This window comes from Petaurus breviceps, unplaced genomic scaffold, assembly GCF_028583685.1.
Source record: "Petaurus breviceps papuanus isolate PSGF00001 unplaced genomic scaffold, PetGlider_PUasm1.0 190, whole genome shotgun sequence".
Classification (NCBI taxonomy): domain Eukaryota; kingdom Metazoa; phylum Chordata; class Mammalia; order Diprotodontia; family Petauridae; genus Petaurus; species Petaurus breviceps.
The window spans coordinates 1,245,661-1,259,187 of NW_027185810.1; the positions used below are offsets into that span (position 1 = coordinate 1,245,661).

Below are 13,527 nucleotides of genomic sequence, written 5' to 3' on the forward strand. Positions count from 1 at the left end.
AGATTCCTCTAAAATAAGCCCTCCCCCGAAAATAAGCCCTATTGAAGATTGTTACTGTAGTGAAGGTGATCCCCTGTGCTACACTCTACATTATGCCCTCCCCCCCCGTGAAACGCACGCTGCGCTCCAAGCTGCATCCAATCAGAGCTGCAGCAGTGAGCACGTCATCCTGTTCTTCCCCAGTGATTTGCTTATTGAATAAAGGTACATTTTTTTGTTCACATTTACCTGTTTATTAAAATTGCTGTCAATGTTCATTAAAATAAGCCCTCCCCTGAAAATAAGCCCTCTGGTGTTTTTCTGTCCAAAAAAAATAATAAGACAGTGTCTTATTATCGGGGAAACATGGGTACTTGGTCTCTTCTTTTACTCAAAAAACAGACCATTTATCCTCACTGCTTTCCCCCTTCTCTTCATTTCAAAACTTCTGGACATTATTCCTCACTCACCCCTCAATCATCCCATTACTCTATCTTCAACATTTATCTATACAGATTCCTTCGCTATTGCCTCTAAACATGCCCAAGTCACTCATATAATAGAAAAATCTTCACTAAAGGCTACTGGCCCCTCAAGCTATCATTCTAATGATAAGAATCCTTCTAATGAATGTGTCCCTAGGTTTCACAAAGTAAAAAGTGGTCTATGACATAAAAAAGGTTAAGAAACACTGCAGCATACTCTCAGTAGCCTCATCCACAGCCAATTCACAGATCCCTCCCCACCCTACCCTCACTCCTAAGTTCTCCCCCAGCTCCACATTATCAAATACCTACTGGATTTCCAACCCAATGTCCAAGATATCTCACAGTCACCAGAACTGTTTTCTTTCCTTAATTTTGGTTCTCACAGCTGTAATATTGCAACAGCCTCCTAATTAAACTTCCTGCTTCAAGTTACTTCCTACTCTAATCCATTCCCTATGCAAAACTGCCAAAGTGCTTTTCCTGAAGTACAAATCTGACTGTAGACTCCCCTCCTCTCTAAATTCCAATAGTTTCCTCCTAACTCTAAAATTAATAAATTTGTCTGGCTTTTAAAGTCTTCCCCAATGATTGTGTAGTTCTCCTCCCTGCCCCCACCCCTTACCCTTCAATCCAGCCCAATTGGTCTCCTCTGGGTTACTCACACAAGGCACTTTCTCTTCAGTCTCTCTGTCTATACACTTGGCCATCCTTTATGTCTGTGATGCTCTCCCCCCTCACCTGTGCCTCATGAAATCCTTCTCTTTCTTTAAGATGAGACTCAAGTACCACTTGATCCCAACTGTTAGTGCCCCCTTTCTCCTTACCTGTATTTACTCTAACTACCTTGTGTATTATCTATTATCTTTGTATTTATTCTGAATTCATTCATATGTGTACTTCTTATCTCCCCCAAAAGAATCTAAGTCCCTTGAGACTGGAGGATGTTTCACTCTTTGTATTCTTAGTCCTAGTACCTGCACAGTTCCTGGCACATACCAGACATTCAATAAATGCTTGCTGATTGACAGTCAGTGCAAAGGCACCAAAATGGGAGATGAAGTGCTGTGTACAAGAACAATGAAAAGGCTAGTTTGTATGGACCACAACATGTGTGAAAAGGGATCATGTGTAAAAAGGTTAGAAAGGAGGTAGGTTAGAACCAAATTGTGAAAAGCATTAACTATCAAGCAAAAGAGTTTTATACAGGGGTGGGAACCAAATGGATTCAGTCAAATGGCCACACTTGAGGACCTAGAGGTTCCCCACATCTGGTTTAATCTAAGGCAATAAGGAGCCATTGGAGTTTATTGCTATCAAAGTCAGAAGTATGCTTAGGAAAGAATCACTTTGGCAGCTTAATATGTTGATTCTGGTAAGGTCTCTTATAACCATGGGAAAAACAATGTACCAAAATATCTGCCCAGCCTACTAGTTTGCTCCACTACCCTTTTATCCATTAGAAGACAATACAACATCATAACATTAGCACTGCTACACCTTCGATATAACCTCTTAATTAAGATGCTATCATCCCAGAAAACTATGTAGATCCTGTTGAAAGCCAGCCATTTCCATTTCACAACTAAAAATTTTAAGTGAGAATCAATAAACTGGCTGAGAATAAAGAATAAAGGAAAATAGATAAAAACAGCAAAAGGCTACATTATTTTAGATTCAGCAATTTCTAAGAAAGAAAGGTTCTAATAAAATAGGTTTGTTACATTGAAATGCCAAGTCTCAAGCTCCAAAACAGGATCACTAACTGGTCAGAAATATAGAAAGAAAACTAGTGAGGACGCTAAAAAATTTGGTGCAGTTTTGCACTTTTAAGACTGCTATATTTATAATTCCTCCTTTCATCTTAAACATGTACACAGAAAAGGATCCTGTACTCACTGGATATGTGCCAACTGCTGCAGGAAAGCCTGGCTTGAATCTGATTCCAAAACCTGAGCTAAAAATAAACTACAAGATCTGGAGATGGGTCAAGTAGGGCTTGGAAGTGGTATAGCAGCAACTGTCTTGATGAGTACAAGTTACCAGTCTTGCCCAGTGACCTCCGCATGAAGCATCACTCCTACATTTCCTCATCCCATTCACTCAAAATAAAAGGCAGATTTTTAATTGTTATTAATTTAGGACTAGAGCACACTGCAAAACATTAGTCTTACTTCTTTCAAATGTCTTTAAAAACTTTCCTATTACTAAATAATGAACTATCACTAGAAAAACATCAACAGTATTTTGTGAAAAGTCTTATTGATTTTATTCACTAGGAAAATCTTCCTTTCTATAATTTTTAAGACAGTCACATTTTGGCAAGACAAAACTTAAAATATCGATATTGATCAATATTTTTAACATTTGCATACCAAAAAGTTGGGCTTTGTTCATTTAAGAGACAGTCCCAATCTACCTGTACATTGTTTAGGAAGACAGGAGAGAAATATATGCTACTTTTTTTGAAACAGTGTTCTGAAAAGAAAGAAAATCTTAACTCTTCATTTTAATGTTTCGGATCATTTTATGGGCTGAGCCTTCTCATGTCCAAATAAAAACAGATCATTAAAACATCAGTCTTTCAGACTCAGATATAATACCAGTCAAATCATATAATCTTCAAACAAATTTATTGTTTAGTCATGTCCAACTCTTTGTGACCCCATCTGGGGTTTTCTTGGCAAAGATACTGGAGTGGTTTACCATTTCCTTCTACAGCTCATTTTACAGATGAGGAAAGTGAGGCAAACTGGGTCATATAGCTGGTAAGTGTCTAAGGACAGATTTGAACTCAGGTCTTCTGACTTCAAATCTGGTGCTCTATCCACTGTGTCACCTAGCTGCCCAACAAATTACACATGGCAAAACCTGATAAAATAGATAACCTATCTTCGAGCACCATTGGTACAACGGAAAAGAACCCTGATCTTTTATCCTGTCTCTATTACTAACTATGTGACTTCAGGAATATGAAACCTTCTTCACCCTCTTTCGGCATGTGGTTTCTTTATCTGTAAAATAAGAGAGTTGAATTATTGACCTTTAAAGTCATTAGAGCTGGAAAAGCTCTAAATCTATGATATTCTTTCTTTTAGGCCTTCAAAGCTCTCAACCTTCTCTCAGAGATCAACCCCACCCTAATTTTCCCATTTGCTATACTCTTGCCCCCAAAAAGAATGGGTTACTGGGTTGGTTTATTGTGTTGTTTGGTTGTGTGTGTGTGTGTGTGTGTGTGTGTTTAAGAAGGGGGGGGGAGGGCAGTAATAGAACTAATGAAAAGCATGGGGGAGAATTCCATTGAGGTGATGAAAAATCATGAGAACTACTGCCGGGTCATTGAAAATTCTATATAGTTCAGACTGAAAAAGTCAACCACTAACAATTTCCCAAGCTCAAAAGAAACCAAGCACTTAAATAATACACCAAAGATATTTACATATTCAGTATTGAACTTTAATTTAAAATGAAAAAATAGCACCAAATAATAACCTTAAAATTTCTTTGTTATTTTCAGGTTACAGCAAACTAATGCCTGGTCATAGCACTTAACAAGTTAATGCTCCTTCCTTACCCTCCCACTGTATTCCTTAATCTAATCACAAAACTTATGTGAACTGGGTATTATGTTCATTTTATTTTGTCTACATTGCAGTAAAAACCTGGGTTTTTTTCCCCCAGAAAGTTAAATTAGACCCTCTGACTGCAAAAGAAAGCTAGAGAAATATAAAAGTTAATTGTCTAAAAAATTCTTAATAAGCAATGATGGAAACTGTGATTGTCACTTTCATTCAGGGATCAGAAGACAAGGAAGTTTTCTTCATATTTCTGTGTGGAGAAGGTAGGTGGTACTCCAATAGAGATGGGAAAGTGTAGTCAATGTAGAAGAAATAGCAGCAGTTAAATATACTAAGGTTAAAGGAGCATACAGCTAAAACTAGAAATAAGCTGGTTAGGGGATAGAGGGTAAGGAAGGAAAGTGTCAGAAATATTGCAGGAGAGAACTAGCCACAGTATAAGAAGTTCAGTTCTCTTCAAGAGGAAAAACTTTGAAATAATCCTCAGATTATAAAATAACATCCACCAATCCTCACTGTTATTTAACCCCAGAAATCCTTGGCTACAGGGAGTCAACTCCTTCATGCCTTTCCAGATTTAAAACAAAAAGCTGATGTGAATTTTCTTTGATTATAATCTTTGGAGGTTTTAGTCATAGGTCATGTTATGAAATATTCTAAACTATTGTGAAATTCTGAACTCCAACTGGAATTTCACAAAGCAAATGGGAGGGAGGAAATACACCACACTAAGGATAAAAAGTAAGGTTTTAATAAATTATTTCATTTAATCGAAATTGCACTTAAAAGTTAAAGGTTCCTCAATATTCAACTCTTACCTCCTGAAACAGTAAAGTGGTCTAAAAGTCAAAGTGAACCTGGAAATCTTATTTCCACCCTTAGGTTCCAGCCCAGTAGGGCTATGTAGAGAAGTGACAAGCTTGGCACTTTCAGGGAAGAGTATTATGAATACAAAGCTAAAGCAAAATCCTTCCTTCGATCTGTGGAATAATGAATAACTAACTCCTCCCTACTCTCTGTTCATCAAGACATGACATTCCCCTACTGGATATCAAGCTTTTTCTAGTACTGATTATGTTTAAAACCATTATGTATACACACTGCTAAACATTTTTTCTTCTATTCTAGACTGACAAGCAACAATGTTTAAAAACAGTTCTTAAAAAGTGTTACTAAATGACTGATTCAAATTGGATTTCAACTATGGGTGTCACAATGCAATCAATGTGGTTTTGAAAAGTGATCAGTTGAACTGCACTTCATATTAACTATATTTATTAAAGAATTTTTGGGGCAGCTAGGTGGCGCAGTGAATAGAGCACCGGCCCTGGAGTCAGGAGGACCTGAGTTCAAATCCAGCCTCAGACACTTAACACAAAAAAACTAGCTGTGTGACCTTGGGCAAGTCTCTTAACCCCAATTGCCCTCCAAAAAAACAACAAAAAAAAAGTATCTTTGTATTGGAACCTTTTGCAAATCAACTTATTGCTCTCAAACTTAATTTCAGATTCTCTTGTGTATGAATTTTTTATATTGGACATATTAATAAATTCTATTATATAGTTCATGTATGTATATGCATAATTCACTTGGGTATATCTATGTACATGTGAATATATACACATTTACACACACTTAAATGAGTTTTTCATAGGAAGAGTAAAATTTCATTCATTTAATATTTTTTTTTGACATGATGGGCTACAGCCATTTTGAACCATGAAATGATTAAGTGATGCTATCTAGTTCACCTTCAAGTTGAAAAGCAAGGTTTCACAAAAGGAGGCTGCCCACTCAATTCAAGGAAAACTCCTTCCACCCTTTCCATCTATCTAGGGTTGGGAAGTATTACAGGGCTAAAGGAGAGGTGAGGGGATAAAAGCAATAAATGGCAGAGTCTTTTACAAAAGAAGTTTCCCTCACTATTTTCTAATACTTCCCTGCTTGGTCTTTGATTATTTTCTCTAGTGTGAAAATTCATTTTTCATAGCCCAGATTAAGCTAAGTACAAATTGCCTCATTATTTATCACTTGAAATCAATACCATATAAATAAGTTCATAGTCATTTACCCTTTGATTTTTTGACTAGTAATTGAATTTTGAAAAAAGCTGATTTGTCACCAGAATCACTTTTCAAAAAAGGGGGTAGAAGGAAAGTTTGAATTTCTTACCTTTCTATCACACTTTATTTCTTTGCTAACCTATTAACCAAAGCTAAATTCTAACTTCTGATTTTTAAGAGCATTACTCTGCCTTTTTTAACCATATCATCCTAAAATGTTAGAACATCTTAGGCCCATCCTAAACAAGAGAACTAAAGTGATTTGATTATTTCATGGCTTCCTATAAGTCTTTCCAGGGCACTCCATTGACCAATCTGAGAAATACCAACTAATTTTCCTTGTGTGGGTAATATTTCTAATCAATTATTCTTTAAAGATCCCTCTATCCTATTAAGGGTTTTCAGGTTTGAGGCATTAAGGTGACACACATACAAATAAAGAAGGTTCCAGTCAAAATACAGGTAAGTAATAACTTGGAAAATATATGCTTTAAAAATGGGAAAAAGAGTTTAGTTTTGTTGGCTGAGAAAAGTTGAAAATGTATTTGTTTTTAAACTTCCCTGTAAGGCTAATTCAACACACAGTGTGTCAAACCTATCACTAACTATAAATGTTACAAAGAGTAAATTGAAATATAATAAACTTTAATTCTTAAGTGAAAAGATGTAGCCCTACTCCTCAATCATCAATTAAGGAAATGCTATGGATAGGCAATATTTTTATATAGGTAGAATCCCAGTGGCTAATCACAGTCCTAGCAATGCAATCGATTTTGGAAAAGAGTCTGGCATTGTTCAACATTAATCTCTCCAGTCACTTAAGGAATACACATGTCCAATTCTTGCTTATAAGACTAAGGGTTTATGGGCAGAATAAGGGAGCCACATGCTGGGAAAAAAGTGTGATAACATCTTTTGGAATTTAGAAACATGCAAAAGCATCCAAATGGTAGATGAAATTCTAGATAAAAACACTACTAGGTTAAGTCAGGTACAATTACATCTTTCAATTTTTTCTGCATCTACATAAAGGGTTCTCTCTAAAACTGTTCACAACACTCCTGCATTATTCTCTTTTGCTACTAAGCAACTTTGACTAGTTATACTTTACATTTTTTCATCCACATAAACATAACATAAAAATGACAAGTAGAAGAGGTAATAAAGGGAAGAAAGGATATGAGTAGAGGGAAGGGGAGGAGTAAAAGGAAAGGAAGCAGAGGAAGAAAATGGAGAGAGGACAGAAGGGAATACTGCAGAGAAAAAAAAAAATAGACCAAACATCAAAATAATGTAGTTCCCCAGAAACAAGAGTTTGTACTTAACTAAAAGTGAAGTTTCTAGAAAGTCGACCTCTGGATGGCTAGGTGGCCCAGTGAATAGAGCACCAGCCCTGGAGTCAGGAGGACATGAGTTCAAATTTGGCCTCAGATACTTAATTAAAAAAAAAAAAAAAACCTAGCCCTGTGACCTTGGACAAGTCACTTAACCCAATTGCCTTACCTTCCCCCCTCAAAAAAGTAGACCTTAGTACAGCACAGAAAAGACAGCTAACATCTTAAAAAAAAAAAAAGTTACCAGTATTTTTGACATGTTATTGACCTCACGAAATGCATATGAAATATACATTTTCATTACTCACCTTTAAAGTAGCTATTAAAATTGACCTAAGGAATTAAAACCATATTTATGCCTAAGTTAAAGAAACTAGAGTCAATAAAAGTCCCTAGGATCTTTACTTCATTGTACAGAAGAGGAAGATGAGGTCCTTGAGGTCCATGACTTGCCCGAAGATCACAATCAACAATATAATCCAGAATAATAACTAAAATTAACTGACTGCATCGATTCTTTTGACTACACCACATTAACTGGTTTACATCCTTTATTTTTCCATTGACAAAAGTTTTTAATAAAAAAGAGAATCTATCATTCCAACTTAGGAAACTTTTTTGGAAGTTATATCAAAGATAAAGACCACATTTATATAGCATAAAACCATAGTAATAAAAATAGAAAATTAAAAGTGAAACTAGCCTATTATTTTGAAATTTTTAATAATGTAATTATTATAAACTGGCAATGCTGTCTAGAAGAATGGCAAGAGGAAAAAAGGGGAAATCAATATTCAACAACATCAGATTTAATGTATATAGGTCTTCTCAGTACAGCCAAATCATGCCAGTTATGTGCCGGTAGCCATTCTCCTTTATGATTAAACAGTAACTCATTTATCTAGGTGTGTCTCAAATTTCATCCTGTATACTTTCAGGATTAAACAACAAAGTTTTTTTTGCCCTCCTCATTCATCTGCCTGGGATTCCATCAAGACCCTCTCATTGCAGCCAATCAAAAACAGGCTGTTTTGAACATGAAAGCTCTTATTTCAGGTCTTGGGCCTAAAACTGCAGATCTGTTTCTAGACTTAATATTTACTGTTGGATGGATTTTTAAAAACAGGTCAGATTAATATATTTGCTGTTCAGGAAATTTCCCTACATAATATACAATTTTATACACAGCAATTTTTCGGAAAGCTTTGTTTTGACGGACATCTCCTGAGAATCACACAGATCTTGTAAATTACAAGTATAAAACAGCAATATCAAGACATTATTAAGTGTGAAAGTCTTCTTTCCACAACACTACAGCTATATAAAAGTACAGATTATTTTAATGCTATTCCCCTTTCTGCTAGGTTTCAGTAGCCAAGATTTGTTTTTGTGGCTTCACCTTCTTGACACTTCCCTGTTGTGTCTGACGAAATATGTTGACTTCGAACTTGTGCCCTTGGTTCTTCCTTTTCTAAACAATTTCTGGCCTACTTTTCGGAAAAACCTCCCACTAAACAAATATCCCTCTCCTTGGTGTTCCTGACCTCCTTAGATAAGTAATTATACTTAAGATTCTTTTTATCCCCCCACCAAAATAATTAGAGAACCCTAGGAGAACAATGTAACCAGACCTTGAAGATATAAGTTTCCTCTACTTTAAGAGAGATCAGAAAAGAGTTTTGTCCTGACAGTGTAAAAATGTTTCCTTTCTGGATGCTTTCAAGGTGTCCTGTTACTGGTGCGAAGATTGCTATATCTCTGCTCAGGATAATTATGCTCACTTTCCTTTCCCCAAGAATCTTCCCAGTCCCTCGGATGCGGCCTGCCCCCACCTTTCTTTCCACTACCCCCACCCCCCGAATTTGAAACACTCCGAAAACAAGCTCGGCAGGAAAAAAACATTTTAAAAACAAAAACACGGAAGTGGCGGGATTAGGGGGGAGGGGGATCGGCCCCCAAACCAGTTACCTTTGTAGTGGACCCGCAGGTTGTTCTGCGAGAGGCCGATGTAGCTAAACTTGTCCTTCGGGCTCCACGAGCGAGGCAGCGGCGTCTCTTGCTCGTCCACCGCCGGGTAGAGACGCTTGAGCCGCCGCTGAAGCTCCTTCTCCTGCTCGTTCAGGGCCGGGTCCCCGTGGGGGAAGGGGGCCGGGGCACTGCTCCCCGTGGCCGCTGGCGGGGCCCCTCCGGCGGGGCTGGCAGCCGCCGAAATGCCGGGGGCCGGGGAGGCGGCGACCGCGGCCGGAGGTGGGGGAGGCGGCGGCGGAGGCGGCGGCGGGGCCGCGGTGGCCGGGGGCGGCGGCGGAGGCGGTGGGTGCAGAAGCAGCGCGGCCGCCACGGCCCCTACCCCGACGCCAACGCCGCCGCCGCTGCTTCCTGCTCCCCCAACCGGAGACGCGGCCGCGGCGGGGATGGCCGGAGAGGAGCCGGCACTAACGGGGGTGGGGGCCGGCAGAACGACCCCCGGGGCCGGAGCCACGGCCGCGGCTGCCACGGCCGGCAGCTGCTGCTGCTGCTGCTGTTGTTGATGTTGCTGCTGCTGCTGCCCGGACATCCCGATCCCGACCGAGACTCACACCCCCGCCTCCTCCTCTTCTTCTTCCTCCTCTGCTCCCCAGGGGCGCTGCCAACACTGGCCCAGTCCGTCTGTCCGTCCGCCCGCCCCCGCCCCCCCCTCCCCGGAAGCAGGCGACCAGGCCCGCGCGCCTAGGGGTGAGCGCGGCGGTTGGGGGGCTCGTGGGGGAGGGGAAGCGTAGGAGAGGCTGGGCTGAGAGCCGGGGATGGGGGAGTGGGGGGGGGGGAGGTAGAGAGAAAGAACGTTGGCTCGAGCTCAGCGGTCGCGCGAGGCACGGGGGACTGCCGAATCGATGGAGGGAGACGGAGGGCGGGCGGGGGAAGAGCGCGAGAGAAGAGGCGGAGAAGGTCGATGCTGGGCTGCTCCTGCTGCTGCTCCCGCCGCCGCTGCTGCTCCTGCTCTCGCTCCCACTCCCACTGCTGCTGCCGCCGCCGAGGTTGCTGTTAGCCTGCGGCGGACTCCGCCGGCGCAAGACGTAGCGCGCAGGCGGCGCTAGGCGAGAGGCGGGCAGAAGAGGGGGAAGGAGCAGTAGAGAGGGGGGAGGGAGAGAGGGAGGGGAAAATGACAGGGGGGGCGGGGAAGAAATGGAGGGAGGGCGCACAGTAATTCGGCCAAAGAGCGCGAGATCCCGGCGAGCTCGACAGGCCAGGTCCGGGGAGGGTGGAGAAGTGGGGAGGGCCGGGGTGCGGGGACGCCGCCGCTGCAGGCGGCGCTGTGGTCAGTGCGTGTTAGAGAGGAGGGGGAGGGGGCGGTAGAGTGGTCTCGCAGCAAGTGCGCGCACGCGCGAGCCCGATCAGCTGGGCTTCTCCTGGGGATGCCTCGGGGACTCACCACTTTTGTAATCCCCACGTCCCCTACACCCCGGGAAGGAGCGCTGGGTTACGCTGCGTGCTCTCTTCCACCACCACCCCTCCCCCCACCTCCTTTCCTGCGCTTCTCTGGTCCCTCTTTCCTCCAACCAACCCTCAACTCAGGTTCATCTTTTCCCCCTCCTACTTTTACTTCTTTTTGTTATTGTCGCCCTCCTCTCTCTGCCAGCGACGGCTCTAAGCAACCGCAGCAGCTTCTCTCTTAGACAAGAGTAATCGAGTGCTGGTGTCGGTGCAGCATCTCTTTTTTTCGCACCCCTACTCCCACTGCAGTTTACACCACTAAAGCACCTTCAGTGAGAACTCAATGCCCCCAGCAGGCAGCTTCTAGAGTGGTACCGGCTGGAGATACTACGGAAACAGTCCCCGCCCCCCTTCTTTCTATTTAAACTTGTTCAGGATTGTAAACATGGTGAACAGCTTCAGAATTTCCTAAAGGAATCCTGAGTTTGCGATTAACAAACACATTAAAAATTCCTATAATGTAAAGGGAAAAAAAAAGTTTTTCATTGGACTTTGCTTAGAGCTTTGCGTGCCTCGTCTGCTCAGTCTTCCTCATCTGTAAAATGAGTGAATTACACTAGTTGACATCCAAGGTTCCTTTCCACTCTAAAATCCCACGATGCTCTTCTCCCAATTCATACAAACTTTACATTTTTCATACCACGAATATGTTGATACATAAAAGAGACAGCATGGCTTAGTGGAGCCATTAAGTTCTGAGTTCAAGTACTGCTGGAGGGTGGGGGGCATTCATGGTCTGCCTTTGGCATTTACTATCTTACCAAACTCTGGCAAATCACTTGCTTTTTGGGGGCCTCGGTTTCCTCATCTGTAAAATGAGGGGGTTGGACTAGATGGTCTTTGAGGTCCCTTCCTGCTCCATGACCTCAAAAGACAGTTTGTATCATGACGACCCATGCCACTCTCCAAAGCCTTAAATTGTTGATTTGCATGTGTGCCCGGAGAATTCAGAAGGGGAATTCCCACCCGCAAGCAATTACAGGTCAGGACCAAAACAAACCCATAAAACTTAAATATAAACTTCGCTTCTTAAGTCCAAACAATTATCACACTTATTTTTTAAAAGTAGAGATTCCTACATGAATTAATTTTATGGGACTTTGTAAGTGAATTATACTAGAGGAGTGTTAAATTAACAGTTCTAAATATTAAATTATTTTCCACAAAGAGGTACATAAATTGTATGAGTACAAGCTTATAAAAATGTCTTTGGAAGAACCTTTCTTCCTGAGACATCAAAGCACTTTATAGACTCATTCCTTAGAGCATCTTCCTTTGTCAACGAGAGAAATATGACCATTTTGTAAATGAATAACGCTGAAGTGGAATGCCTCGTTCAAATTAAAAACAAGTCAGCACAGCTGGGAACAAGAACCAAATTTTGTGACTCCCCAGTCTAGTACCTGATTCACTAGGTTGGTACATCTTGCCCAGTGGTACAAACCTGACTTTAGATTGTCTGGTAGTCTATGTTTTTAGCATACTTATTATTTGTTTAGTCAAATAAGTTTTTAACATTTTGGAAAATAATTAATCTTTTTCCACCTCTAGGGTAACTGTGGAGTATGTTGGTTTAATTACAGGTCCTGGATTTCTTCCCAGAACTAATAACTGTATGGTAAAGTTTATTTTAAAATACTATATAATTCAATAAGACTGCTATTAGACAGTAACCTACATACCCTGTTGTTCTATAATAAAAATATCAAATAATCCCAGCCTGCTTAATTTGAAGTTTGTGTTGTTTAGTTCTTACATTTCATTGTGTAAGGTAAAAATGATGGAAAATGTGGAAGTGAAATTTTTTTTAAAACATTTTTAATGTTTTGTTAAACAGGAGAGTAAAATCACATATAATCTGATATATATCTTAGATTTTTGGAGAGTATATTTTAAAGGTTTCAGAGTACGGATAAATAGGCTCCCATGGACTAAAATATATAGAGAAAGTCAGCCTGCAAAAGAATTAGGAAGTTCTCAAGAATAAGAAATTCAATGAAGATAAAAAGGAGGAATAATCTAAAGAGACCAGTGTGGATACATAGGCATTATAATAGCACTGCTAACAAACGCCCTGACAACTGCCTTAGATTTGTTGTTGCTTTTTAATATTTTTTAATGATGTCTCTTGGTTTTATATCGTCTAATTTTCTCTTTATATTCCTCTTTCTTCTCCCAAGAAGCATCCCTTAATAGAATAACAATAACAAAACAAAGATAATTAGGAACTCTGATCAATGCACTGACCAACCACAATTCCAGAGAATTTAGATCAAAGCTTGCTATACCCACCTCCTAATAAATAGGTGATAGAGTACTGAGACATTTTTTTTGACATGGCCAATGTAGGAATTTGTTTTGCTTGACTATACATTTTTTTGTAAAAAGATTACAGGGAAATGGTGAAGGTGGAAAGGAGAGAAAGTGAATTTATTTTATTTAAAAAATTAAAAGAAAGGAAGAGAAAATCAGTGAAACTAATTAACAAACAAAAAAATCTGACATCACATGCAGTGTTCCATACATATAGAGAAACTAACATCTTCAAAGATGTCTTCAAATCTTTTCTTTGGGGTCGAACTTGTACTCTATACTTTGTCAATTTTCAGTTTTGATTATT

At 40.3% G+C, this 13,527-nt stretch overlaps 1 protein-coding gene across 1 annotated transcript in view; it reads right to left on the reverse strand.

Moving 5' to 3' along the window:
• The window catches only part of RANBP9 (RAN binding protein 9), a 90,955-nt gene extending 80,947 nt beyond the window's left edge, over positions 1-10,008 (reverse strand). Inside the window, exon 1 of the mRNA XM_069092431.1 lies at positions 9,408-10,008. Within this exon, the coding sequence (XP_068948532.1) occupies positions 9,408-9,993 (586 nt within the window). The 5' untranslated portion in view covers positions 9,994-10,008. The remainder of the gene's footprint in view (positions 1-9,407) is intronic.
• Between the last annotated feature and the right edge of the window lie 3,519 nt (positions 10,009-13,527).